Source organism: Selaginella moellendorffii, unplaced genomic scaffold (genome assembly GCF_000143415.4).
Source record: "Selaginella moellendorffii unplaced genomic scaffold, v1.0 SELMOscaffold_7, whole genome shotgun sequence".
In the NCBI taxonomy this organism is placed as follows: Eukaryota; Viridiplantae; Streptophyta; class Lycopodiopsida; order Selaginellales; family Selaginellaceae; genus Selaginella; species Selaginella moellendorffii.
In genome coordinates, this window is record NW_003314268.1 from 3130124 (window position 1) to 3154760 (window position 24637).

Genomic DNA, 24637 nt, shown 5'->3' on the forward strand with positions numbered 1-24637 from the left:
TTCCTTAACCTAAATAAGGACTTTGTCCTTGTTTAGCCACAAGATCACCTAGTGATCTCATCTTGACCCCTTAACAAATCTACCAATAGAAACTAAGTCCTCTAGACCCTTTTAAATTGTTGACTATGACCCCAGGGGCATCCCCCACACTTGGCGGTGTGCCCAAGCTAGCCCTTTCGACTAAGGATCCATAGCAACTAAGACTGGGTGTCCCCATTTCATTCACCACGTCTTTGGTGCCTTTTGTACCAAAGTATTCAAGTTAGATATGCCGAGCTTTCACTCTAAGCAATCTAATTGTGCATCACGACTCTGAGGCATCCCTTGCTTGGCGGTATGCCCAAGCCAATCTCCTCATTGAAAGTCCATGACCACCAAAATATGAGTGTCTTCATATTCCAAACCATCACCACGCTCTAGTGATTTGGGACTCAAACCCAAGCACTAGAGGGTCGGGACTCGAACCCAACCTCCATATATGCATCTACGAACAACATCACACATGATGCCTAGCGTGACTCCCCACACCGGTGCACCAATTTATATCCAAAGCACGCTACGGATCATAGCTTAGGAACCTAGTCCCTCCAAATTGCCAAGTCCTCTCATTTGACAAGTCTATGATCATGCATAGACTCCTCCATGTTTGGCCCCATGGGCCACCCCTTTTGAAGTTAACACCTTTAACTAGGGGATTTGTTCCCCTGCATTCTCGCTTAGCAAGTCATCTGACCAATGTAACATAGTTTCATGCATAAGCGTGAAAGTCCTTGACCATCGACTTTCATTCAAAATCATCCTTTTGAACACTCGGGAACTACTTCCCAAACCTTAATAACATTGCCTTATAGCAAACTTCAAGACCATGCTTTTGCTGTGCCACTCTAATTTCGCGCATTCTATAAACCATTTACATTTGGCTTTCTAGATACTATGCCACCTAAAATTGTCTTTGGGAACTTTGAAGGAATTCTATCCCTTAGCTTGTTAAGGCCTCTCCTTTCGCAAGCTTTCTAATTGCTATATGGTCTAGTGTGGACAATTTTATGCTTTAGACTCTTCATGGCACCACGGTTGCTAGTAATAACATGCTCGAGCGCCCACTTGATTCTTCACTCTCAACTGACATAACCACCTTTAGTTATGCTCTTCAATTCCTATGGTTTGGTTCAATCCTCTTACTACTTGCTTTTAGCCTCACACATTTCCTTCGGTTATTTGCCTCCAAACTAGGAGGATAGATTTGCACTTTCTACCATGCCTTAGCAAGTATTCTTAAGAATGAACCTACCCAATAGCCTAGGGAATGGTTTCTCAATCCGGGTATGTTCACCTTATAATCCCACACACCAAGATTAATGTTGCTATATATGGGCTTTTATATGCCCATCACTAACCTTTGCCAAAATTCCATTTTTGGCTTTGTTTAATTCGAGTAGATGGACTTCTTCCGTCATTGCAACATTTGACATTTGGATAGCATCTTTTATTCATCATTCACTAAGGACTTAGTCCCTTGGGCCTTATTTATTGCCCTCGTGACATCAAACAACACCTCCTGGTGTTCTAGAGTGTTTGGGTGTCCTAATGATGGCATCTTTGCCAATGAGCATTCCCTTTTACGACATTGACTTACTATATTGGCACATAAGTAATTTATCCCCCTATAAGAGTATATCTAACTTTCTTATGCCATTAAAAAGTCTTGGGTAGTTACCTACTACCAGTTTAACCAAATATTTTACACCTTTTGTTTAGTTGCCTCATAGTTATTAAGTCCTACAACTCATTGTTAGTGCTTCCACACCTCCATCATTATCTGGGTCACCACACTCAAACTATATACCTTCCAGCTTAGGCTATGCCATTTCCATTTCCATTAGGATTCCTTTGGGAAAGGGTTCTCATAAACCCGCCAACTCACATTAAAGCATCAAACCTTGACACATTCAGTGTCTTCACACCATCGGCTCCATGAGCTTACCTTTATAACACTTCTTACTTGTGTCTATATCCTTGCCAAGACCAATACAGTTCTTTCTCATGCCAACTATCTGTTAGTACTGAACCATAGAGTTTACTCACAACTTTGTGTCAAAGTTGTTTTCTTCTAGGAACACGTTCCCTACAACTTTAGTATAGCACATTCCACCATCGATGAGATACTCACTGTTCTCATACTTGGATCCTATGATCCTTCCCAACCTTCATGGGGCACAACACATCTTAGTCCAAATGCTTTTAGCAATCCTTAATCATTCGACTCTACTTGAGTCATCTAGCATTTTTGTACTTTAAAATCCAATGACCCATAAAGTCCTATTTGAGGTGCCAGCTCGTTGGAATACAATTTCTTGTATTCATGTCCTACTCACAAAGACCATCTTTGCAAGTGTCACTCCAACACTTAATGTTGTTCCTTGGGGCACCTTGCCCCTTTGGACTACTTGTTCATGTGATGAGAATACCAACTCATCCTCTAAGTACACCCCTAACTCCTTGGGTTGTTCCAGCATTTATCAACCAAATGGTGTACGAAAAGCAGTCTTAAGAATATCTTCTTCGGCCATCGGTACTTGCCAATACCCAGAAGCAAGATCTAGCTTGGTGAACCAACGACTTCGCCCCAGACGATTCAAGAGAGATCAGCAGTGTGAGGAAGAGGATACACATCTGGGATCATCACTTCGTTTAACGGACGATAGTCGATGCAGAAACGAATACTCCCATCAGACTTTGTCACAAGATGAGGTTCACATGCCCAAGGACTCCGCGACTTCCGAATAACACCCTTCTCTAGCATTTCCTTGACGTTTGCTCGTAAAATCTTGATCTCCTTGGGTGACCGACGATGAACAGGAACCTTGATTGGACGAGCATCCCCGGTTGGAATCGGATGACGTGTGGCAATCTTGGCCCCAGACGATAAGTCAAATTCAAAGAGATCAGAATACTCCTTCATGAGCCGGTCAACTACTGCAACACAAAGATCGTCGGAGGGATCGGAAAAGGGAAAAACAAAACAAGATGGAAACACAAAAGGAAAGAGTGGGGGAACAAAAGTAATGGAAGCAGAGGTAGAAGTAGAGGGACGAAGAGGTATGGAAGTGAGAGGAATGGATGAAACATAAAAAAGTATGAGACAAGGGGGAGAAGCCTCAAAGTCACACTTGGCATGATTGCGCTGCAACCAATCCATACCAAGAATGAGGTCAAAAGCTTGACTCGGCACCACCCGCAACGGCTGCAACTCAAGCTCGAGATCGCCCACACGCACAACCAGGTCCACCTCATCCTGTGCATATGCATGTGTACGGCCATTGCCATAAAGAATGAAAACTGGTTCTGCCGCACGACGCAAGTGTAAACGACAACGTGTGGCAACAAGTTAAGCAATAGAAGATAAACTCGAACCTGTATCAACCAACACGGAGAGAATAATAGGAGACCTCTTGTTATAAAAACGAGCTTGGAAAGTAAACACTGGATGAACCGGTGCTGAGTGAACCCCTTGATGATACTCCCGAAAGAAAGATGAAGGGGTCACTAACTTATTTGCGCAAGGTCCCTCCGTTACTCACGCGACTCCTCGTTTCCCGGATGCATCTCGGTGTCCAGACCTTCCACTGCAGCAGCACCCACGGGACGTTGCTGACGCCAAGGTCTCCACCCAGGAAATGGAGGTCGCCAATCCGGAAAACGACGACAACACCGATAAGTATGACCAACTTCATCACACGCCCAGCAGCGAACATCACGGCCACGACCACGTCCTCGCACTTGTCCTTGGACTCGAGCAGCAGCAGCATCAACCTCCATTGGAACAGGACCATCACCCATAGGAAGTGGAGCGGAAGGATGTGCAGCGAGAAGTGGAAGAGGCGACGTCTCATAACGTTGTGCCAAGAAAAGAGCATCGTCAAGGGTGGCAGGAGCAAGTGTATGCACAAATCCGACAAGATCTTGACGAAGTGCTGGCCACAACATTCCTAGCTTGATCCACTCCGACATATTTGGCTCCACACGAAGCAAAAGACTTCGGAAACGAACACCAAATTGCATCACTGACTCAGATGGCCCTTGGCAAAGACGATGCAATTGTTGGAAAGCATCATCACAATCATCGGCATGTCCGAAGGTGCGTTTGAAGACATCCGGGAGAACACTCCAATCCCCACGAGTGGCTGTGCTCAAACCATTGTACCACTACAATGCCGTCCCTTGGAGACACGTGGGAAACTCAGCAACCGTCGAGCACCATCCCAAGAATGATATGTGGCAATCACCGTGAAGTGATCAAACCATGGTATATATCATCCCCAGGATTCCTACGAAAGAACTCCGGCCGAACGCGAGGATTGGCACCAAGAGCAAGAGGAGTTGGACCACGTGCTGTGAATGTCGCCATCAATTGAGTTTGGTTGTTCAATTGCAAGTGCATAGCATCAAGCAATTGGACCAACTACTACTCGAGAGTCAAAGGAGGAGATTGCTGATTTGCCATGGAGACGAATGAAAAAGAAAAAGAAGAGAAATGACAAAAAACTAAAAGGAAATGGTAGATCTAGACAATGCAAAAGCTAAATCTAAACCAAAATCCTGAAAGGAAAGAACAAAAAGAAGGAAATGGAAAAAGCTAGATCTAGACAATGCAAAAGCTAGATCTAAACCAAAATCCCAAATCCAAGCACTCCTCAAGGACAATCAAAGGTGCCCCTCACCTCCACCAATGTGAGTGCTTGGAATATGGAAAGAGAATACAGAAATGTGCATATCAATTAGCCCAAAAACCCTAGCTTATATACAGGAGCGAGTGGTCCAGATTGAAACTAATCCGACAGCTACCAAAATCCCACTACGCTAATATTAGTATATGGCATCGTAACCGTACACTTGGCCCTCACAGTTTTGATTTGCTTAGAGTAGTGTAGAATATACTTGGATATTCTAGGATATTCTACTATCTAATGATTGTTATTCACTTAGATTAATCTTGTATTTGTAATTTTAATAGATATAATTATAATTTATAAGCTTTCCTAAATACTTCCTTGTATATTCTAGTTTATTTAATGGTTGATATGTAATAAGATTAGTCTTTATTAACTTCCAGTTAATCAATTATATTATTAAATAATAAGCAATACTATTAAGCAAACCAAATGTTGCTGCATGCAGCATGCAGAAAATTATTATAATTTTAATTATCGGAAAATTTATATTATTTAGACTTATTTAATAGCAAAGTAGTATAAGAATTATAATTACAATGTTTAAGGCACTTTTTTCTGTTTTTTTTTCTTAAATATCACATTTTTAGAGGTAGGCTAGAGGTAGATAAACACACTAGATGGCATATTTTAACTCTTGATTTTATGTGTTCCGATCATATATACAATTTTCCTATTGGGAGTTTGCTGAGGGAAGTTTATTCTCCCTCACTATAACACTTTTTTGTGGTGTTTTTATATAGTTTTAGATATGGTTTCACATCAATTTCCCAAAGTATTTTCCAATAACAGCAATATAAATTTTAATTGAGGACATAATAGAACTTTAAGGAAGGCTTGCCCATATTGTGGAGGTTACATTAATGCAAACTATATAGATCAAATTGTTGGAGAGCATCGATAATATTCCAAAAATTTCATATTTGAAAGATCCATCTTGCAATTCTTAGTGAATAATATTGAGTTTTTTGTTTACCTACATAGGCAAGTAAACACTTTCAAGGATGGATGAGTTAAAGACATTGCTGTTTGATATTGGATAATATAGGCTTATAATAAACTGGGTAGATTAGATGGTCGGCTGTGACATGAATAATTTGATCAAACTATAATCTATATGAATAATTATATAGCATATAAACTCTAGAAAACTATTTGGATAACAATGTTTCTGTGAAAAATAATTTATATACTATATACCATATGAAAATGAAAATTAATACATAATGCAAAAATTATATTAAAAAAACAATACCAAAAGGATAACCGCACACCAAATTTGCAGGTGTGTTTGATCGCTTCGTGGAGTCTGGACAGTGGCTCCAGTGACTTGGCTTGTGACATGCTCATGGTCAAGCTCTATTGCAGTGCAGGCCTGTGGAAGGAGCAATCGCTCGTTTTGTGGCAGCCAAGTTTGGCATTTCCTGGATTGTCAATGGACAAGCAAACAGGTGGCATTGTAGTGGCTACACTCGGCAGTGCAGCGTGGGAGTAGAGACAAGATCGAGGTATAGTTTCAAGAGATCGCGAAAAGATCTTTACATATACTTCCAGCACAGCTATAAAAAATTGGAAAACCTGAATTTCTCAAGTGTTTATCGTTGGCTGAGCGTGTTCGACAAGATGAAATTCCGGGGCTCTTTTGGACTGTGCTCACCTGGAGGTAATGTCTCGTTTGTTTTTTTTCTGTGCAAACATCAAGGTGGCCGTGGTATTTGTTCGCACAGGGTGTCCTTTACATCGACCAGATGACTCCAAAATCACTGAACTCAATTGGACAAGAACTTTTGATAAGAGATTCCATAATTGTTCGTCCCGATGCGGTTAAAGACAAACTGTTAAGTTTGATTCCGCTCGTCTCCTGCGAAGATGCTCGGTTCGATTACGCGCTCCGTTTTCAACTTACTGGAAACTCCAGCTGGCGAAGAACAATAAGCCTAAAAGCGAATCCAACCGAGCGGTGAGTGCCTTGCTTTTATTTCCATCGTAGAAGATGGCTAGAAGCTGAACCTTTTCTCCTTTTCTTTTCTTGTGTGATATGTTTTCAGAGTTTCAGAGTTGACGATCCCGCGCCACACGAACTACCATCTAAAAGCGATATGGCCGACCTTCATATCATCCTGGTTAACGCTGAGAAGAGAATCAGAGCACTGACTGCCTCCAAAACTACATCGGTGAAAAAGGCCAGAAGAAGTGTGAAGAAGAAACATGGCCAGCTATGTGAAGCTCCATTGGGCGGGCCTTTTGTGTTGCCTCTCTCGAGGAGCCCAAGGAGGAGCTCTTGTTTTCCTGAAGTTCTTTCATACCCGACAACGGTTTATAGCAGCAAGGCTGACGCAATGCAGTTCCGAGGAAGAGTTGTGGCCATCACGGGTTGATAGATGGAGGTTTAGCAGTCCAGATGAAGACCTTTCTATTGGCTCGAGCACTCAGCAGATTTCGGTCAGATTACCGGTCAGAATTCGGTCTTAAGGAGAGAGAGTTTGGAAGTCCCATCTCTCGGACCTTTGGGACGACTTCGTTATTCTCCAGGTGCTTTCATTCAAGCAAGATACTCGAGCAACGTTGCGGCAGAAAGAAAGTGCAGCGCTCCGGGCGAGGAAGTGGTCCGAGTCTTCCGGACGGAGGCGCTAAAATGAGGATATGTCCGGGAAAGCAGGTGTATCAACACAGGGAAGGCCGAGTCGCGACTCAGGAATTCAAACGCAACAACAGAGGTGGCAGCGAAAGTTCCGAAAGATCAGCGACGACGGCCAGGATGTTGAGATCGGCGTGGAAGGCTAGCAGGCAAAGTACACAGTGTGGGCGCTAACCTCGTGTTTTTGCAAAAACTTGCAGGAGGATACGTGCGGGATTGAAGTTTCCGCGGTTGCCGAGTTGTTTCCAGAAGACTTAGCACTCTATAAAATCCTCTTTTTGATAAGGAGTTGTGGTCATGTTTTCAAGCTATCCTCTTATTCTTCTCTTCGCTCTTGATCTTCGACATTGTGAGGCTTTTTCCAGTATGGGCACCCGTGTCGCAGATGATAGATGCTATCTCGTAGCACACTATACGAGCGTGTGGTCGTATCTGTGGCCTCACATCTCGCATTCTTTGGAAGTCGGGAGTGTGAACTTGGATTGGAGAGCGTGATTTTCTCTGTTTATGCTCCGGAGCGTGAGGTCTGTCTCTCAACCACTGAAGCACTTTGGAAGATGGGTGGAGAAGGCAATTAACCTTCGTGCATCCAATGGAGGAATTCTCAGGACCTTGTATACTCTTCCGATGGATCCACAAGGTAACTAGAATTGATTTCACGGTGTTGACTTTTAATTGTGTGCTGTTCTTCCAGCGCTTGTTGATCCTTCCGAGGATTCGGAGAGCTACCTAACTTTCAACGGCCACATGGAACCAAGAACCAGCCTCCTCCAAGCCCCTTCGTCTCAGCGTCTGTGTCTTTCATGTCCAGACTCCAAAGCGGTAGCAGATGTTTGTGCTATGGCGTCTAAAGTTGCGTATGAGCCCGAAGTTCATCGAATTTGTCGTGAATCAGAATTGGAAGGTAAGTCCGAGCCTTGCACAACCTCCGACTCTCTCCTTTGCAGATGCATCTACTAGGAACTTACAACTGTTGGAACGGTAAGAGGTTATTTTTCTCGCTATCCAGTTTCATCTGACGTTGCCGTCTCTCTTTCATGCTACAGAGTTTCAGAAAAAACGCTCGACTCAAGCTTTCATTTTCGCCGACCGGGAAACTGATGCAGAAGCCATCGTTCTTGCCTTCCGGGGAACGGAAGCCTTCAATGCATACGACTGGTGCACAGACTTGGATTTCTCCTGGTACGAGCTCCCGCAGCTCGGCCGTGTCCATCTCGGATTCCTCGAAGCACTGGGGCTGGGCGACAGGAACAGGATGCAAAGCTTCCAGAGGTTGAAGCAGAACATCTACGAGAACTCGAGGACTCCGTTGCCACAGACTCCAACATCTGGATTACCCGACTTTGTCCTCAGCGATGAGAGGAAGCTGCTCGCGTACGACCACATCAGTGCGGAGCTCGTCACCATCCTCCGGAACCACAGAAACGCAAAGCTCTACATCACCGGTCACAGCCTCGGCGGCGCTCTGGCGACTCTCTTCACCGCCATGCTCTTCTACAACCGGGAAGAGAATCGAGTCTTTTACAACACCGAGGACGACGTTGCCAGGAGGCTCGCGGCGCTCTATACGTTTGGCCAGCCCCACGTTGGAGACAAGAGCTTTGCGTCCTTCATGGACACCAGCTTAAACAAGCCAACCATGAGGTACTTTAGAGTTGTCTACAATAACGACATGGTAGCTCGAGTTCCCTTCGACAACTCTCTGTTTGGCTTCAAGCATTTCGGGAATTGCTGCTACTTCACTTACAACTACACCCTCCAGGTACTTTACTTCGAGACACTGCTCTCTGTGTAGGATCCATATTAACGTTCTGCACAGATCCTTCCGGACGAGCCATTTCCCAATTTCCTCTCCCCGGTTTACATGGTGCTGTCCCGGCTTTACGCGCTGTTCGAGCTCGTCCAGAGCTTCTTCATGAGCTATAGATATGGCGGGGAGTTTAGCGAGACGAGGTTGTCCACTGTGGCAAGGATTGCAGGCTTGCTCGTGCCTGGGATCGCCGGCCACAGCTTGGTGAATTACATCAACTGCGTCAGGCTGGGGCCCGACCATCTCGATCCGGCGTGCCTGCAAAACACGGAGTGGGATAAATCCCAGTATGCATAGCAACTTCGTACATGTCAAATAAAACTTACACATGGTGTCATTCGAAAATATAAAAAAATGAACACAATTACATTGCCTTCAGAACTGAATGCACAATGGAATTCTCTGTATGGAGCCAGAGCTTTTACTGGTGAAAGTGCAAGCATGGAATGAAACAATGCAATTTATCCTTACCACCCAGAAAGGAACCATAGACAAAGCACTGATGATTAACTCTATCCACCTCAACTATGAGTTCCACAAAGGATGGTGGCATGTCTGTGTGGCTTAGACTGCTTGTTGCATCAACTTGGGAGCACTCCTTGCACAAGTGGCAATTTTGGAGTGGAAAAATAGTGTAGAGTTAGAGCTATAGTCAAAGAAATAGAGAACATCTAATAAATGTTTCTGATGACTGTCAAACAACATTTGGTTTTCAGAGAAATGGATTGAATAGTGAACATTAGCCATGCCATCTAAACCCAAGCTTACAAGATATATTTTAATAAAAATAAAAAATAAAAAATAATATTACTCAAGTCTAGGCTATATCATATTAATATATATAAAAATAAACGAATCTCTCATATAGCTAGTGGCTTCTAAGTTGTGACAATCACAAAGTTATAAATTAACATATATCATAATTCAAAAATTTAATTTTTGTTTTATTTTCTTTATATATAAAAATAACTCTAAATTTTATTTGAAATTCATTTTTAATGTTTATAATTTTATTTCTATTTAGTTTAATTATAGATTATGGAATTGTATTTGGTAAAATAGATATAGAATAATTCACTTACTGAGGAAGATATTAATACAATTTTAGGTCACATTAAAAGACTTGCACTAAAATTACATGAATCTCATCTTTATCGACAAAATTATATTGATACTGATTTAATAGATATTGATGGAGGAGGTGTTGTTATAAGAATTCAACATTTAGCTGGAAGTACTCTATATTGTTCTACAGGAATTTCAACTGGAAAACTAGTTTTAGGTGGTTCTCTCCAAAAATCAATAAATGAAATCATTAAAAAGGTAATAAATGATTTATTACTAGCACTTTCTAGTGAATGTAGAATTGTGTCTAATAATTATCTTATTCGATATATATTAGTAACTCATTGGAAACCATTAAATTATTTAGAAAATATAAATAGAGTTTTCAGATATTTTGAAAATTGTGATATTACTTTGACTACTTTAAATGCTGGTTTCTCTGATCATATTTTATATAAAGGTAAATTTTTACAATCCCCAAATCGTATGAATATACTATATATCAAAATGAATTGTAAACTTACATTTTTTTCTGGAAAAACTAATTTATGGGAATCTCCAAATAATGAATATTTTGGAGAGTGTTTTTTAGATATGCAAATTGATGGAAATTTAGTGTTATATACTTCTAAACGAAATGTATTATGGTCTCCCAATATGTATTGTTATGACAAACCAAACTGTTTACTTTTAACTTATATTACAGTTGAAGATAATTGTAAACTGGTAAGCTACTTGACAACATATCCAAGCAGAGCTTGGTGGACATTAGATTATTCTAAACATATTGGCTGCTTAAGCTAGAATTGTCTTATTGAATAGAAAATAATTTGCTTTCCAAAATGCAATAATATTTACAAGAATTGAAGAATCCGTCCTCTTCATTCTTCTTGACCTTCAGAACTAGCAGCCAAGGTGGACATGACTAGAAATCATGTGGGCTTGCCCGCGCAACCTTGATTTTCTTCATTTTCTTTTAATCACCTTAATTTGTTTACGCATTTTGTACAAGTAAAACACGCAAAAGTAAAGAGACCAAAGTAACTAGTCCACATCGTCCTCAGTTTCTTCATCATCTTCAAACACTTCATCGTTCACCCCGGCATCGTCCATCAGATCATCCCGCCCCTCGTCTTCGGTCTCCTCGCTATCTTCCTGGATCTCGTGCTTGATTATCACTTTCCTCCCCACCAAGTTCGTCTCCACCACCGCCGCCTCTTGTATCCTCGTCATGCCGCTCGACGTTCCTCCTCCTCCTCCCGCTGCCACCGTCTTCTTTCTCTTGGCTCGCGGCGCCGCTGTGGATGCCGGCCTTGAATTTCCTCCTCCTCCTCCCAGCCTCATCTTTCCCTTCCCGGGCCCCCGGACCGAATGCTCCGGATCGCTGCCATCGCTAAACTCGTCGCTGCCGTTGTGCTCCACCATCTCCTCCTTGACATGCCCCCTCTTGAGATGGAGGTTGAGCTTGTACTCGTAGAAGTAGCGCTTGTCACAACCTTTGTAAGGGCATGCGAATGGTCGACCGCCGCCGGTTGCTGCTGCTGCTGCTGTTGCTGCCGGAGAAGTCTTTGAAGTGTCCGACTCTAGCGTGAGTGGCACTTGTTTCCCATCCGGCAAGAGCTGCGAGAAAGAAAAAGAGAGCGCGTTAAGTCCATAGAGATGAAAAACTCTACCTTGTCATGGTGAGTCTTCAAGTGACCACGGAGTTTGTACTCGTGTGCGTAGCGCTTGCCGCAGTCTTCGTATGGACACGTATGGTAGTTCTCGCCGGTGTGCGTACGCATGTGTGATCGCAGGTTGAAGTCGAGAGAGAATGCCTGGAAGAAGCGTCGAGGGGAGAAGAAACACTAGAATCAGTTTGCAAGCGAGCTTTTACCTTGCCACAAAACTTGCAGAGAAAATGCTTCTCACCGGTGTGTATAAGGAAGTGTCTCTTCAGCTTGGAGCTGTCCACGAATCTCTGTGGACACGCAGGACGAAGAAAAAAGAAGGATTTTCTAGAAGAGCATTAGATTGTTGAGCGAGAACGTACCTTGCCACAACCATCGTAGTGACAGATGAATTGCTTCTCTCCATGAACATGAGCGTGCTTCCGCAGTGCCGGAGCCTCGGTAAAAACTTTGCCGCAGTTCTCGAATGTGCAAACGTAGACGATCTCGTAGTCCAAGTCGGCGTCCTGGTCCAGATGCTTCGTTTTCATGAGATTCATCGTATCATCTGGAAAGAAAACCAACCATCAATCGTCACAACACGAAACAAAGACGAGCAAGGAGGAGTTACGAGGAGAATCTGGAGAGAATTCGCTCACCATTGATCCATTTGAGCAGCCGGCACTTCCCAGTGCTCAGCACAGTGTCTTGCGGGACCCTGGAGCACCAAGAAGACGAGATTGGGAGCTCACAAACGCTGGAGAATTGGAGAGACAAGGATCAACAGCAAGAATGCGTACCACTCCTTGAACCACTTCTTAGCTGGCTTGCGCTTGGGATGATCGTCGCCGCCGTCCAGCGCCGGCGGCGGCTGGATCATCTGCGGCATGCTCGTCCCGGGCACGATCAACAGCTCCCCGTCCATCAAACCCTAGAAAGTTTTGGAAAACCCCCTTTTAACCTTTATTTCCTTTCTATCCATCCATAAACATTAGAGTGGTTTTCCCTCCTAGCGATCAAAACTGGGATTCATCAACGTCGTCGAAATACGAGTGTTGTAGCGCAGCCTTGGCAGAAATTCTCTTTGCTGGATCATAGATGAGCATTTGCTGTGACGAAAGAAAAGAATTAACACTTGGAACCATGGATCCACAATCTCACATCATACTTACCTGGAGTAAGTCGAGGCCTTGCTGATCAAGGCCTGGAATGACGAGCTCCAGCTTTTGAGGGCTCCACTTGGGATACTCGTGCCAGTCCCGGAGTTTTGTGACTCCCGGCCACACCTCTTCGCTTGGAGTTCCCAGCAATCTTTTTTGCAGAGGCGGGTGAGCAAGTAATCACAGTTTCGGGAAAGTTTTACCGGAATATGTGGAGCAATTGTTGTAGCTCCGAGTCGCCTGGGAAAAGAGGGGATCGCTTTGCTAGCTCGCCTGGACAAAAGTCAAAGTAAGTTCTAGCTATCAGAAAATTCCACGAGCCTCGACTCACCAAATATACACCCGACGGACCACATGTCCACGGGGACGGAGTAGTGTGAAGCTCCGAGAAGTATCTCCGGAGCTCTGTACCAGAGCGTAACAATCTAAATAAGAGAGTGTAAGCAGGGAAAAAAAAGAAGAGATAACTATGCGTGAGCAAACCTCGTGTGTGTAGCTCTTGAGTGGAACGGTGAAAGCTCGTCCAAGCCCAAGATCTGCGATCTTGAGAAGACCTTTATCTTGGTCCACGAGCAAATTCTGCGGCTTAAGGTCCCTGGAAAATGCAAGGATCAACAACGAGATAGACAGAAACTTTACGCTAACCTGTGCATGACACCATGGCTGTGACAATGCGAGACGCCCTTGCACAACTGGTACATCAAATGCTGGAAATAAAACTCGATCAATCGAGAGATAAAAACCAAGAGAAAAAATCTACCTTGATTGTTCTGAAGTGGTCCATGCCGAAAGGCTTGCGGCGATTGGTAAAGTCCATGTACTTCTTAAGATCCGTGTCCAGGTACTCAAACACGAGATATAGCAAAGGCTTGCCGCCTTTGTCTATGTGTTCTACACTCAAGAGCCTGGTAGCAAGAAAAAAAAGGAAGAACACAAATTTGCAAGCTTCCAGCGAAAAAATCATACCTCACAACGTAGAGGCTCTGAGAGAGCATATGGAGAAGCGCCACTTCGCGCAATGCGGTGGAAGGGACGCCCTCGTCTTGCATATCCAGGCGGGTCTTCTTGAGCGCCACCAATCGCCCGGTGTTCTTGTCGCGAGCCTTGTAGACCTTGCCGTAGGTGCCCTCGCCGACCTTCTCCAGCTTCACATAGTTGTCCATCGAAATCGCCCAGACGGATCAAAATCCCATCAAGAAGCGCCCAAGCAGCTGTGGAATCGAGAATCGATAGCTAGACGGGCGCCAAAATCGAGAGAAGAGGAGCGCTACAAATCAATCCAGAGATCGAGAGAGAGAGAGAGAAGGGCGAGCGCTACTAGGGCACTTTCGAAGAGCTGAGATTGTGCTGCTAAAGCTAGCGCCCGCCAACATTTTGGCGCCATGTACGAATGGGCCAGTGGCCACCCTAGCTGCGTACGGATAAACATGGACACCAATTTAAAATGGACTTCGAGGTGGGGAATGGTAGAGAAATTCTTGCTGAGGAGAAGATATGCAAATCGCCGCTCTTCAATGCTGCGGCCGCCTCCAATTCGCGAGCGCCGCGCGATGGTCGATGCTCCAGGAGAATTGCCCTAGGCGGAAGATCCCCGCCGCGTTCCTCGTCAACAGCCGGCTCTTCTCGACGCTCCGCCAGCACGACTTGCGAGGCTTGATCGTCTCGGTACGAAGATTTTCTCCACTAATCTCATCCATGTTTCGTGATTGCTTCTCGGCAGCGGTCGCAAAGATCCTACGACGATGAATTTCGCTCCACGGCAAGCATTGCGTTGGGACTCCACCAGCGCTACAAGAAAGTCGTGCAAGGAGGATTCAGCAACAATCTCCAGGTAAGAACGAGAAGATCAAAGACACGATCAATCAATCGATCAGGAATCCTATGCGCAGGATTTCATAACTGCTGTAGTGACTGCTTACGCGATCGGCTGCACGGAAGAAGGCCTGAGAAAAGAGCTCTTGAATTCCAATATCACTTCCAAAGAGGTAGAACAAGTTCTCGCCATTGTTCTTCACATATTTCTTGTGTTCTTCAAATCTTTTTCCAGGTAGAAGAATGTATACTTTGGGTGATCATCGTCTTTACATCGATCATGTCAAGCCCGCCACCAACAGTGATACGATGGTCTACAACTGCGGCAGTTACAGCCGAGTCTCTTTTAGAATGGAAAGGATTTTGTTCCATTATCGCCAACGCGTACTACAACAGGGGAATGGCCTGGTAAATAAACTCCATAACTTCAATCTCTCATCTCTTCTCTTCTCTAGGCTACCAGTGAAAACACTGCAGCTGGAACAAATGGCGGTGTTAGGACGAGCCGAGGAAGCATCGCTAGTGGCCGATCGGATGCGATTAGCTTTCACAACCTTAGAGGTATGATAGCTCACCACTGGCAATCAAACCGGCTCGATTTTGCGCAGATAGTGTGCCCCCAGTGGCCAAAGAAATGATGGTTTCTAGTCCAAGAGCGAAACATCTGATCAAGCACAACGCAGTTAGTAAGCGTATGAAGTATTTCTCTTTCTCTTTGCTGCTTTTCTTTCTTACCAGTTCTCAGTCGAGATCAAGCGCCATCGCCAGTAAACTCCGCAAGGTGGTCCAAGTCGAGAGTGGCCATCTCAAAGCTCTCCTCCATCTGGACCACCGCAACCTGTTTCTTACTGTCCCGCTCCAGCAGCTTCCCAATGGATCCCCTCAGCTTCCCTCCAACGACGATCACACGCCCGCCCGGCTTTGGAATCGCGGTCTCCAAGTACTCCTGCTTCACCTCCTCCACAAGATCACCGCTCTCGTCCAAGACAATATGGCACACCGTCGGAGCCACCACGTCGATCACGCGCCCCTTCTTGAGGTAGAGCCTCCCGCCTTGAAACCGCTTGCTAACGACCCTCACTCGTATTTGGCTCCTCAGCCAGGGCCTCGCTCTCTCGTCGTCACCACCACCATCGCCCCTCTGGATCCTCAGCTCCTTGAGCCTCTTCATCGCGTTCTCCTCCTCGACGGAGCCAACATCCGCCAAGTTCTTGGCATCCACCTCCACCGTCTCGCCGCTACCAGCCAGCTTCACCCCCACCACCTCTCCCGGATTCGCCACCTTGTCCTTGCGACCCAGAACCTCGCCCCTCAGCCCAGCGTGCCTCCCCGAGACGATGGTCATGACTTTGCCACCGTAAACTCCCCTCTTGGCCCTCTCGACGAGCTTCTCGCCAATCTCCACCCTGTGACGAACCTTCCCATCCGGCCCAACCGGAGCTACTAGATCTGGCTTGGCCTCCCTGCTCTCGCCCGGCTTGATGACTTTCTTCTTCTTCTCCTCCTTTGGAGCTGGCACTGCCCCGAGACCCAGCCGCTCGGGCCTCCTCACAAACTCGGTGGCCTTGACGTCCTCGGTGGCTCTCCGCCCAATCCCTCGCCCATCTCTCCAGCCCATCCCCAGCAGCAGCGCCTGCCCAAATTTCTCCACCGGCATCGCATCATAGGCCGCCAGAGACGCCGACTCGGGGAGGAATTCCAGGTGATCCACCAGCGCTTCCTTGTCCAGCTTCGCGCGGAGCTCGCGAGCTTCCATAATATCCGTCTTGACGCTCCCTCCTCCTGCTTTGGACGATCTTACCGACAATCCATACTGGACGCCATCCACGGGGCCGGCGGGAAGAACTTCCCCCACGAATTCCTGGACGCTGTCCTCCGGCGCGCTCATGAGATTCTTCATCCGCTTCTCCGGCTTCCACGAGTTCTCCAGGCGCGGGATCACCATGGCCGCGCCGCTGGAGCTCGGCTCGCCGACAACCTGGATCCCAATCTCGTCCACCGACCGCACGAATTCCACGGCCTCGTGCTCGCGATCGGACGAGTTGCTGGTGCCGATCACTCGCTGCCGCTTGCGACTGGAGATTGAGAATCTTACAGTGCCATTCGCCGTCGTCGCCGTGCCATTCGCCGTCGCCAAGGATTCGTGCGAGGCAGCTGCGAATCCACTCTCCGCGACTTCCATGCCCATCTACAAACCCTAGCTAACCCTAAAATCTTAACCCTTTGTATGAACTCTAGCATTTAACTGCGCAATCGATTTACTGTGAGATCTGACAGTAGTTCTTTCTCAAGCGAGCACTCCATTTTATATCTGAAGAACGCGGAAAGATCAAAACCTTTCTATGCTAGAAAATTCCAGGTTGTTTAGATCTATCTCACCTTTCATCGGATTCCCAGTAGCACAAACTTGTGGGAGTTGGATCCCTCGACGCCGATGAAAATCTTGGAACTTTGTTCGATTGAGCAGCCTGAGAAGAACACATGTATGAGAGATTGTTGAAAAGATGGAACTTTTTACCCGGAGTTCACAGTAGAGCTGGTAAATTCTATGCCTCATGTCCGAATGAACTAAAGCGTTCTCGGTTTCCTTCATAAGATCTGCTGTCGACCAAACTTTCTCCATGTCGTAAAACTCTTTCTTTAGAGACTGCCAAGGCCGCAGAGAAGATTTTAGAGCTTCAAAGCTTTTTCAAATCAATGGTTACCTTGCGATGCCTTAGCCGGTTTCCTTCAGCGATCCGTAAAGTGTTCCGAAGAGATCTAAAGATGATGGGATCTTGCATTATATGCTGGATGACGCGCTGCTCGAGATCCTCCCTCGTGTCGTGATCTTCCAAAGTTTTCACAATCCACGCATTGTCTTCGTCTATCTTCGAGAACCTCCATCTCAATCAACAAAAAGTGACACTTTTATCGTCTTACCTTTTTCTCCTCCGCAACTTCCTCCTCGCTTGGAGGCTCAGGCTCTGCCTCCTCCATTTCCTGAAAAGGAACAATGAAAAACTTGACATAGAAACATCAATTGGCGTACATCTCTCTTCCGACGAAAAGCATCGGAGTTGTCAAGGAAAGTTCCTGTGATCGACTGGCGAAATCCTGTGTCGTTCAAGAATCTAAGCGAGAAAACCACAAAACATAATCCATCGCCTCCCAGAACTAAAAGAACTTTAGATGCTTACCTGCGAACTGATGCCCGTTGCGCTGCAAATGACTTAAACCTGTCCTTCTTCTTATAATTTTCCAACTTCTCTTTCTCCAGTATTTTCTCAGCTCTCTTCTGCTTCACTTTCAGCTCATATTCCTTCTCTGTTCAAAGCATTTCCTTTAGAATTCGATTTTCAAATCAGATCGCTCACTACTACCTTTCATTGGCCTGAAACGCGTCGGGAAGCATGTCTAGTAAACAAACTCACTCGTTAGTCCTCTCCAGTGACACGACCTTGATGAAACTCACGAATTCCATCAGAGGTGTTTGCAGATAGTGAATGTCCAATCCAACGAAATCTAGACATCATAGAATCAGGCACACACTATCTGCAAACCCTCTGGATGAAAACTTTGTTGCCTAGATAGCTTTGGAACTTTTGACAAGAACTCCTGTTCGTGGCAATGGAGTGACACCCTTTCTAGCCGAGACCAAATTTACAGTAGCACAGCCTGAACATAGAAAATAAAAACCAGCAAAGAAGGAAAAGTAAAGTTTCACGAACCTTGACGATGATGTGAGTCTTTCGCTTCTGGAGGCTCCTGGAGAAATCCCGGACATTCTTGGCCCCATCCGATGCCTCAGCGGTGGCGGGCCGCCCGAAGCTCCACATCCGGAGGCTGGCGACGCTGGGGACATCGCTGAGACTGAATTTGAGGCTCCGCCGCCCATAGAATCGCGACTTTTTCGACCCGGCCGAGGACGCCGATCGCAGCGACGCCGTCCGAGATGCGATACGAACACTGCGGCTGCTCGCCGTCCTGTCGCTGCTGGAATCGGCCATTGCTTCTTCTTCTTCTCGCGCGAATCGATCAAATTCTAGGGCTCCAAGAGACAGAGCGCTTTTAAACGGACGGCCAGGATTTAATTCAGTCCTAACGGCTAGGATCGCTTCGGGCGCTCTTTGCCCTAATCGATTCTTCTTTCGTCTTCGTGGCGAGTCCGGGAGCGCGAGGAGCAGCGATGGCGACGCCGCGGCCGGCCGTTGCGCAGATCCAAAATTTCAAGCAGGAGAGGAAGCTGACCAAGTGTGTGACCTGCGGCAACACGGCAATGGGCAAGTATGCGAAAATTTCTCTAGCTCAGTGTGGTGATTTCTCAGGGATTCTCTCTTCTAGATGTGATTTCCGAGCTTGCGGGACGTGCTGTGTGAGGGCTAAGAACCCCTGCCAAGCTCACGGTAAGTTGAAAATTCTCTTGGTGGGAACTTGGGAAGTATGTTTTAAATTTTTTTTTCTTCTTCTCTTCCTCTCAGGATTTAAGCAAGCTACAGGGCCAATGACTCCTTCTACGCCGGAGGTTTCACAGCCTCGTCCAGCGCAGTTTCAGTGGGCTCCTGGAATGTAAGTTTCATTTCTTGTCGGCTGAAACCAAAGAACTAGAAGGACTCAAGGTGGTTTGCTCAGGGGAATGTCACCATACATGAGGCCTCCAAATGGACAAGTTTCATCTCCTTACATGAACCAGATGATGCGATACCGTGTCCCTTACACGTCTCCGATCGTCCGGATGCCGGCGCCTCCTCCAGTGGAAACCGAAGATCAGAAAGAGGCGCGGCTGGAGAAAGCTCGAAAGAATTTCATCTACGCACAGAAGGTAAGCTTGTATCACCTTGACCACCGAGTTTTTACGTTGTTTTCTTCTAGGAAGCGCTCATGATAAACTCGTGGAGAATGATCAAGATGAGAGCGTACGCAGACGCAGATCTTTCCTTTGAAGACGAGGCCTTCGATCGTTACATGCGAGCTTCTACGTTGTTGGAAGGCGTGGTAGGACTCGACGAGAGGAACGATACAGTAACGGAGGGCATAGCGGATACAAGACAGGAAGATTCACTACAGGCCGCAGTCTTGGCCAGGCATGACTCGAGGAACAGCGAACTCCAGAGACAAAAGCTCCAAAAGGCCATCGCCAAGAGCTTTTCAAAGCTCCGGAAGAAGGAGTCGGAGTCGGAGAGCATGCTAGAGATTCGCGAGTTCAACCAGCAGGCAGGGATCGGCCGCAGGGACACGAAACGAATGAAGGTCCAGACTCCGGATGGAAAGGAGTGCTTGCGTCGGATCAACGCGTGGGAGGATCTCTTCGAGGGAATCGGGTCGTTCTCCAGCTCCGGAGAGATGAGGAACTACCTGGAGCAGTTCTCGACGAGAGAAGCGAGCAAAGGCGAGCAAGTAAATCCCGCTGCGAGCGGTGCCATGGAGGAGAAGAGCTCGAAGATCCCGCCAGTGCGAAGATTGGTCACCATTCTCATGAAGCAAAAGCAGCAAGCGCCAGTGATCCCAGAGACGCAAAAGGAGATGGAACTTTCGGACGAGAGCTTGAGCAAGGTGTACGATAATCTCGAGAGCTACACGCTGGAAGCGCTGTAACATCCATTGCTAGAGCTAAAAACTATCATTGCGAGAAACACTAGAATATGTCTCGAGATAGAAAGAAAGAACGCCATAGTCAAAGAGGGTGCCACGTTAGTGCCACGTTAGTGCCACGATTCATGTTTGTGGGAGTTCTTATAAGAACTGGGCTCGTTTGATCTTATCTCGCCGCACCACAGGAAAGGATCGATCGCGATCCATGGCAAGTTTTGGGAGGGTAGCGCTTGTTTTGTTGTTTGCTTTGCTCGCGAGTGAGATCGCCTATTGCGCTTACACTCGCCCCCCTCGCTGCAAGGATCTTCCATTCGCGTGCCGAAAGGACGCGACAGGGAATTACAATGGGATTTGCGAGTGCGCGTGCTGCAATGGTGGGCTTCCAGGCGGAAATTCGCTCTACTGCGACAAGAAAGCGGTGAGAGAGATCACGACTCGATGCGCCACGACCAAGTGTGCTTGTGGGTCTTGAAATTTCATGTAAATGGACGGCTTCGATCCGTTAAGCTTTCGAATTATACGGTCCAGATTTGCTAGTAATTCATGAATGGGCAGCACAGCGGAGATTCGAGCGCGGTTTCGCGAATTCGATCGTGCCGGACGCTGTCACAGGCCAAAGATCTCCACGCCGAGCTGCTTAAATCATCACCCGGGATCACAAACACTTTCCTCTCGAATCTTCTGCTCCAAATGTACTCGCGATGCGGGAGCGTCGACCTCGCGAGGCAAGTCTTCGATTCCATTCCGTCCAGGAACGATTACAGCTGGGCGCTGATGCTCACGGCTTATGCCCAGAACGGGAATCTCCACGATGCCAGAAATCTCTTCGACCGGATGCCCGAGAGGGATGTGGTCACCTTCAATGTCATGCTTAGCGCGTATGCCCAGCAAGGGCATCTGGAAGATGCCAGAAATATCTTTGACGCGATGCCGGAGAGGACGCTTATCTCGTGGACAGCCATGCTTTCGGCATATGCCCAAAGAGGGCATCTGAAAGAATCTGTGAATCTCTTCACCAGGATGCCTGAGCTTGACACGGTATCTTCCACAATGATGCTCTCCGCGCTGTCGAAGCGGGGAAAGCTCGCACAGGCAAAACGAATCTTTGACGAGATGCTCGAGAGGGATGTGTTCTCGTGGAACGCGCTGCTGGCAGGATATTCCCAAAACGGCCAACTGGATGCCGCGTGGAGCCTCTTCAAATCCATGCCGGCCAGGAATCGAAACCAGATCACCTGGGATACTTGCCTGACGGCTCTACTCGAGGGAGGGCGTTTCGAGGAAGGTAGCGCCGTCTTCCGGCAAATGCCCGCCCGGAGCATCGTGTCGTGGACGGCGATGCTGGGCGCGCTTGCGGAGGCGGGCAGAACCGACCAGGCAAAAGAGATATTCGACAGCATCCCGGAGAGGGATCTTGTGTGCTGGACGTGCATGCTGACGGCATATGCCCATTTCGGGGATATTGTGGCAGCTCGCCGCATGTTTGATTCCATGCCCGAGCAGGACATGATCGCCAAGAACGCCATGCTGGCGGCATATGCCGGCAGTTCTCAGCTAGATCAGGCCAAGGGGGTGTTTGACGGTATGTCCGAAAGGAATCTAATCTCTTGGAACTCCCTGCTCATGGCATATGCCGAGAACAAGGAGTTTGCCTTGGCAAAGAGCCTCTTTGACAAAATGCCCGAGAGAGATGTGCTGTCGTGGAACTCCATGCAAGCAGCGTGCTTGCAAACCAAGCGCCAGGATGATGCCACGCGTCTCTTTTCGTCCATGCCGGAGACGAACTTAGCGACGTGGACTGCCATCCTGGCTGCAAATGCCGGATCCGGGCATCTTGACAAGGCAAAACATTTGTTTCAGAATATTCCCGAGAGGAGCGCCGCGAGCGCCACCTTTATGATCGACGCCTATTCCGAGCGAGGCAACCTGGAAGAGGCCAAGAAAATATTCGATGAGATGCCCGAGAAAGATGCCATCGCATGGACCTCCATGCTGGTGGCATATGCCCGGAGCGGGCATATTGACGAGGTAAAGAGCGCGTTCAATGGAATGCCCGAGCAAGACACGGTCGCCTCGACGGCGATGCTCTTCGCGTATGCCCGGAACGGGTATCTCCAGCAGGCCGAGGAATTCTTCGCCGCCATGCCCGAGAAGGACATCGTCTCCTGGAACTCGATGCTCGTTGCCTACAGCCACAGCCAAAGCCTCTCCAGAGCAAAGGCCTTCCTGCTCGCAATGCCAGACCGCGACACCATCTCCTGGAACTCCATCCTTGCGGCGAATTCTCACAAGGTTGGCGAAGGTAGCTTCGAGCAAACGATGGAGCTGTTTTGCAGCATGTCCATGGATGCCGTCCCAGCCGACGACGCCACTTTCATCTGTGTTCTTCTCGGCTCCAGCCATGGAGGCCGCCTCTACGACGCGCGCCAGTGCTTCGTGTCCATGGGCTTCGACTTTGGAGTGCCAGCCACCAAGCAGCACTACTGCTGCATGGTGGATCTCGTGGGTCGGGCCGGATACTTGAGAGACGCGGAGGAGCTCGTCGAGACGATGCCGTTTGTTCCAGATCTCGTGGAGTGGACGTGCTTTCTGGGAGCTTGCAAGACCCAAAAGCATCGAGGGAGCGGTGCTACGAGAAAGCTCGACCTGCACAAGCCGCAAACTTATGTTATGGCTTCCAACCTTTGTAGTCAAGAAATCGTTTAGTTTTCTTTAGCAACCGAGAACTTGCTCTACTCGGTGATCTCTTCGCGATCGTGGAGGAGGACATTGCTCGGCCACTCCACAATCTTGTCGAAGTACTTGGCAGGGACACACTGCTCAAAGCCTTCCGTGAGCACCACCCCGTTTTTCGAGACGTAGAACTTCATCCCGTCCGCCATAGCTCGAGCAGCGTTTACAAAGACGAGAGCATCGCAGCTGCCTCGCATTCCGCTCACGACTTCCCCGGCTCCGGGCAGGCCAGCCGCAAAGTGGACGTGCTTCCTTCCCATCGTCTTGAGGCCATCCCGCAAGATGCCCGGCAACGCGTGCTTGAAAGTTCCATGGACACACACCGCCAGCATGTTATCGTCTATGGAGATCTCTTCCAGCAGATCGTCGCTACAAACGGCATCGAGCAGCGTGTGCCCCTGGTTTGCTCGAATCAGAAGCTCGCCACTCTCGTCCACCATCGTCGCGAGCCTCTCCTTGGAGTTCTGCTCCACGGCCTGGAGCACCTCCTCCACAGTGTGCGCGCTCAGTGGAACCTTGGACCGCGTTGTGAAATCCAGCCGGAGGAGGTCCGCCACCTTGCAGAAGCCATCGCTGCGCATCTCCAGGTTGAGCTCCGCAGCTCGGTGCCTCAAGATCTTGGTCAGTGCCCGACCCAGAGCGTTGATCCGGCCACTTCCCTCCACCTGGTGGCCTTTCATCTTGGTTTCGCCGGTCTGATGATCGCTATCTCGCTCTTGCTGCTTGAGCACATTCATCACCTTCTTCCCAAACCTTGCATGGATCACTGGTCGCACGTCCTCTACTTCTTCCTTGGAGAGCTCCTCGAGGACTGGAATTAGATCCAAAAGCCCGCGATCAGTACTGAGATTGTGCCTCTTGAATCGCGAGACGAGGACCAAGTTGTCCGGATTCAGCACGCACTTGGAGCTCGTGTCGTCGACGATGATCACTCGATTTAGGGGCCGCTCGAGCACCGCCAAGTCCTTCACTTTGCCCCCCTTCTTGCACGAATCCAGGTAGAGCCTGCGGCTGAAGAACTCCTTCGCGGGATCTAGCACGTCCAGAATCGTCTCTGCGCGGCGCTGCGCGCGCGACGTGAAGGCCACCACATCGAAAAGCTTTGCCATTCTCTCGAGAAACTTGCTAAGATGCGGTCGCTTGAGGATCATCGATCGCCCGAGCTCGTCGCCTTGGAGACGGATCGCGGATCCCACCAGCTCGGGACTTACACGGGCATTGATCTCACACATGAGCGTGCCGCACACGTCTAGCACCAGCGTCTTCGCCATTAAGAACCCTAAGGCTTAGGGTTACATGTAAAACCTTAATAATTATCGATTGTGAGAAATTAATGTCAATGAGATTTATTTATTTTCTAGAAGATAAATACCATATATTTATACATAATTTTAAAATATAATTACAAAATCTACAATAATAAAGAGGAATTGGCTGCCGAATCCATCCAATCAAAGCCATCAAATGGG

The 24637-nt window shown here is 47.5% G+C and overlaps 9 protein-coding genes across 12 annotated transcripts; 4 read left to right on the forward strand and 5 right to left on the reverse strand.

Annotated features, from left to right (window-relative positions):
- Positions 1–8236: 8236 nt before the first annotated feature.
- LOC9652581 lies at positions 8237–9492 on the forward strand. The gene is made up of 4 exons (XM_024671327.1): positions 8237–8272; positions 8316–8349; positions 8415–9130; positions 9188–9492. Exons 2-4 carry the CDS (start codon positions 8316–8318, stop codon positions 9473–9475), a joined length of 1038 nt encoding a protein of 345 aa, XP_024527095.1. The 5' UTR covers positions 8237–8272; the 3' UTR covers positions 9476–9492.
- Positions 9493–11185: 1693 nt separating this feature from the next.
- On the reverse strand, positions 11186–12830 carry LOC9652582 (zinc finger transcription factor YY1). The gene is made up of 6 exons (XM_002966681.2): positions 12693–12830; positions 12552–12610; positions 12276–12460; positions 12120–12203; positions 11917–12060; positions 11186–11863 (listed from the first exon to the last, which is right to left on the reverse strand). Exons 1-6 carry the CDS (start codon positions 12815–12817, stop codon positions 11288–11290), a joined length of 1173 nt encoding a protein of 390 aa, XP_002966727.2. The 5' UTR covers positions 12818–12830; the 3' UTR covers positions 11186–11287.
- Position 12831: 1 nt separating this feature from the next.
- Positions 12832–14387, reverse strand: LOC9634082 (cyclin-dependent kinase B1-1). Its single transcript, XM_002966682.2, has 8 exons — positions 14019–14387; positions 13813–13957; positions 13698–13759; positions 13536–13647; positions 13384–13477; positions 13256–13325; positions 13065–13203; positions 12832–13001 (listed from the first exon to the last, which is right to left on the reverse strand). Exons 1-8 carry the CDS (start codon positions 14213–14215, stop codon positions 12909–12911), a joined length of 912 nt encoding a protein of 303 aa, XP_002966728.1. The 5' UTR covers positions 14216–14387; the 3' UTR covers positions 12832–12908.
- A 109-nt stretch (positions 14388–14496) lies between these two features.
- On the forward strand, positions 14497–15587 carry LOC9634083. The gene is made up of 6 exons (XM_002966328.2): positions 14497–14717; positions 14773–14883; positions 14942–15037; positions 15100–15272; positions 15320–15425; positions 15473–15587. The coding sequence occupies exons 1-6, from the start codon at positions 14547–14549 to the stop codon at positions 15500–15502; spliced, it is 687 nt and encodes a 228-aa protein (XP_002966374.2). The 5' UTR covers positions 14497–14546; the 3' UTR covers positions 15503–15587.
- LOC9652583 (protein MOS2) lies at positions 15209–17096 on the reverse strand. Its single transcript, XM_024670951.1, has 2 exons — positions 15600–17096; positions 15209–15528 (listed from the first exon to the last, which is right to left on the reverse strand). Exon 1 carries the CDS (start codon positions 17050–17052, stop codon positions 15616–15618), a length of 1437 nt encoding a protein of 478 aa, XP_024526719.1. The 5' UTR covers positions 17053–17096; the 3' UTR covers positions 15209–15528; positions 15600–15615.
- LOC112345062 lies at positions 17079–18181 on the reverse strand. 3 transcript variants are annotated; one of them, XM_024670956.1, is made up of 7 exons: positions 18044–18181; positions 17896–17977; positions 17787–17846; positions 17570–17734; positions 17383–17511; positions 17244–17332; positions 17079–17175 (listed from the first exon to the last, which is right to left on the reverse strand). In XM_024670956.1, the coding sequence occupies exons 3-7, from the start codon at positions 17841–17843 to the stop codon at positions 17106–17108; spliced, it is 510 nt and encodes a 169-aa protein (XP_024526724.1). In that variant the 5' UTR covers positions 17844–17846; positions 17896–17977; positions 18044–18181; the 3' UTR covers positions 17079–17105. The 3 variants fall into 3 exon arrangements, with proteins under 3 accessions (XP_024526724.1, XP_024526722.1, XP_024526723.1); XM_024670954.1 differs by having other exon boundaries at positions 17244–17511; XM_024670955.1 differs by lacking the exons at positions 17896–17977; positions 18044–18181 and having other exon boundaries at positions 17244–17511; positions 17787–17892.
- An 806-nt stretch (positions 18182–18987) lies between these two features.
- On the forward strand, positions 18988–20481 carry LOC9634084. Of its 2 annotated transcripts, none has more exons than XM_024670953.1 (5): positions 18988–19130; positions 19188–19249; positions 19325–19412; positions 19476–19665; positions 19716–20481. In XM_024670953.1, the coding sequence occupies exons 1-5, from the start codon at positions 19033–19035 to the stop codon at positions 20436–20438; spliced, it is 1161 nt and encodes a 386-aa protein (XP_024526721.1). In that variant the 5' UTR covers positions 18988–19032; the 3' UTR covers positions 20439–20481. The 2 variants fall into 2 exon arrangements, with proteins under 2 accessions (XP_024526721.1, XP_024526720.1); XM_024670952.1 differs by having other exon boundaries at positions 18988–19126; positions 19172–19249.
- Positions 20482–21455: 974 nt separating this feature from the next.
- On the forward strand, positions 21456–23141 carry LOC112345221 (pentatricopeptide repeat-containing protein At4g02750-like). Its single transcript, XM_024671554.1, has one exon. The coding sequence runs from the start codon at positions 21456–21458 to the stop codon at positions 23139–23141; it is 1686 nt and encodes a 561-aa protein (XP_024527322.1).
- A 26-nt stretch (positions 23142–23167) lies between these two features.
- On the reverse strand, positions 23168–24439 carry LOC9652584 (putative tRNA 2'-phosphotransferase). The gene has a single exon (XM_002966684.2). It carries the CDS (start codon positions 24437–24439, stop codon positions 23168–23170), a length of 1272 nt encoding a protein of 423 aa, XP_002966730.2.
- Between the last annotated feature and the right edge of the window lie 198 nt (positions 24440–24637).

What these genes read in the sequence shown, in the direction of transcription:
- LOC9652581 (XM_024671327.1), top strand. Translation starts at nt 8,316, where the DNA reads ATGCATCTACTAGGAACTTACAACTGTTGGAACG. An exon ending in AACTTACAACTGTTGGAACG is followed by an intron (nt 8,350 to 8,414) that starts GTAAGAGGTTAT and finishes TTCATGCTACAG; the next exon opens with AGTTTCAGAAAAAACGCTCG. An exon ending in CTTACAACTACACCCTCCAG is followed by an intron (nt 9,131 to 9,187) that starts GTACTTTACTTC and finishes CGTTCTGCACAG; the next exon opens with ATCCTTCCGGACGAGCCATT.
- LOC9652582 (XM_002966681.2), bottom strand. Translation starts at nt 12,817, where the DNA reads ATGGACGGGGAGCTGTTGATCGTGCCCGGGACGAGCATGCCGCAGATG. An exon ending in TCTGCAAGTTTTGTGGCAAG is followed by an intron (nt 12,061 to 12,119) that starts GTAAAAGCTCGC and finishes CGCTTCTTCCAG; the next exon opens with GCATTCTCTCTCGACTTCAA. An exon ending in TGAAGACTCACCATGACAAG is followed by an intron (nt 11,864 to 11,916) that starts GTAGAGTTTTTC and finishes TCTTTCTCGCAG; the next exon opens with CTCTTGCCGGATGGGAAACA.
- LOC9634082 (XM_002966682.2), bottom strand. Translation starts at nt 14,215, where the DNA reads ATGGACAACTATGTGAAGCTGGAGAAGGTCGGCGAGGGCACCTACGGC. An exon ending in GTCCGTCGGGTGTATATTTG is followed by an intron (nt 13,326 to 13,383) that starts GTGAGTCGAGGC and finishes ACTTTTGTCCAG; the next exon opens with GCGAGCTAGCAAAGCGATCC. An exon ending in AAGGCCTCGACTTACTCCAG is followed by an intron (nt 13,002 to 13,064) that starts GTAAGTATGATG and finishes CTTTCGTCACAG; the next exon opens with CAAATGCTCATCTATGATCC.
- LOC9634083 (XM_002966328.2), top strand. Translation starts at nt 14,547, where the DNA reads ATGCAAATCGCCGCTCTTCAATGCTGCGGCCGCCTCCAATTCGCGAGC. An exon ending in TGCGAGGCTTGATCGTCTCG is followed by an intron (nt 14,718 to 14,772) that starts GTACGAAGATTT and finishes GCTTCTCGGCAG; the next exon opens with CGGTCGCAAAGATCCTACGA. An exon ending in CCAATATCACTTCCAAAGAG is followed by an intron (nt 15,038 to 15,099) that starts GTAGAACAAGTT and finishes ATCTTTTTCCAG; the next exon opens with GTAGAAGAATGTATACTTTG.
- LOC9652583 (XM_024670951.1), bottom strand. Translation starts at nt 17,052, where the DNA reads ATGGGCATGGAAGTCGCGGAGAGTGGATTCGCAGCTGCCTCGCACGAA.
- LOC112345062 (XM_024670954.1), bottom strand. Translation starts at nt 17,843, where the DNA reads ATGGAGGAGGCAGAGCCTGAGCCTCCAAGCGAGGAGGAAGTTGCGGAG. An exon ending in AAGTTGCGGAGGAGAAAAAG is followed by an intron (nt 17,735 to 17,786) that starts GTAAGACGATAA and finishes AGGTTCTCGAAG; the next exon opens with ATAGACGAAGACAATGCGTG. An exon ending in ACCGGCTAAGGCATCGCAAG is followed by an intron (nt 17,512 to 17,569) that starts GTAACCATTGAT and finishes CGGCCTTGGCAG; the next exon opens with TCTCTAAAGAAAGAGTTTTA.
- LOC9634084 (XM_024670952.1), top strand. Translation starts at nt 19,033, where the DNA reads ATGGCGACGCCGCGGCCGGCCGTTGCGCAGATCCAAAATTTCAAGCAG. An exon ending in CTGCGGCAACACGGCAATGG is followed by an intron (nt 19,127 to 19,171) that starts GCAAGTATGCGA and finishes GTGATTTCTCAG; the next exon opens with GGATTCTCTCTTCTAGATGT. An exon ending in ATTTCATCTACGCACAGAAG is followed by an intron (nt 19,666 to 19,715) that starts GTAAGCTTGTAT and finishes GTTTTCTTCTAG; the next exon opens with GAAGCGCTCATGATAAACTC.
- LOC112345221 (XM_024671554.1), top strand. Translation starts at nt 21,456, where the DNA reads ATGCCTGAGCTTGACACGGTATCTTCCACAATGATGCTCTCCGCGCTG.
- LOC9652584 (XM_002966684.2), bottom strand. Translation starts at nt 24,439, where the DNA reads ATGGCGAAGACGCTGGTGCTAGACGTGTGCGGCACGCTCATGTGTGAG.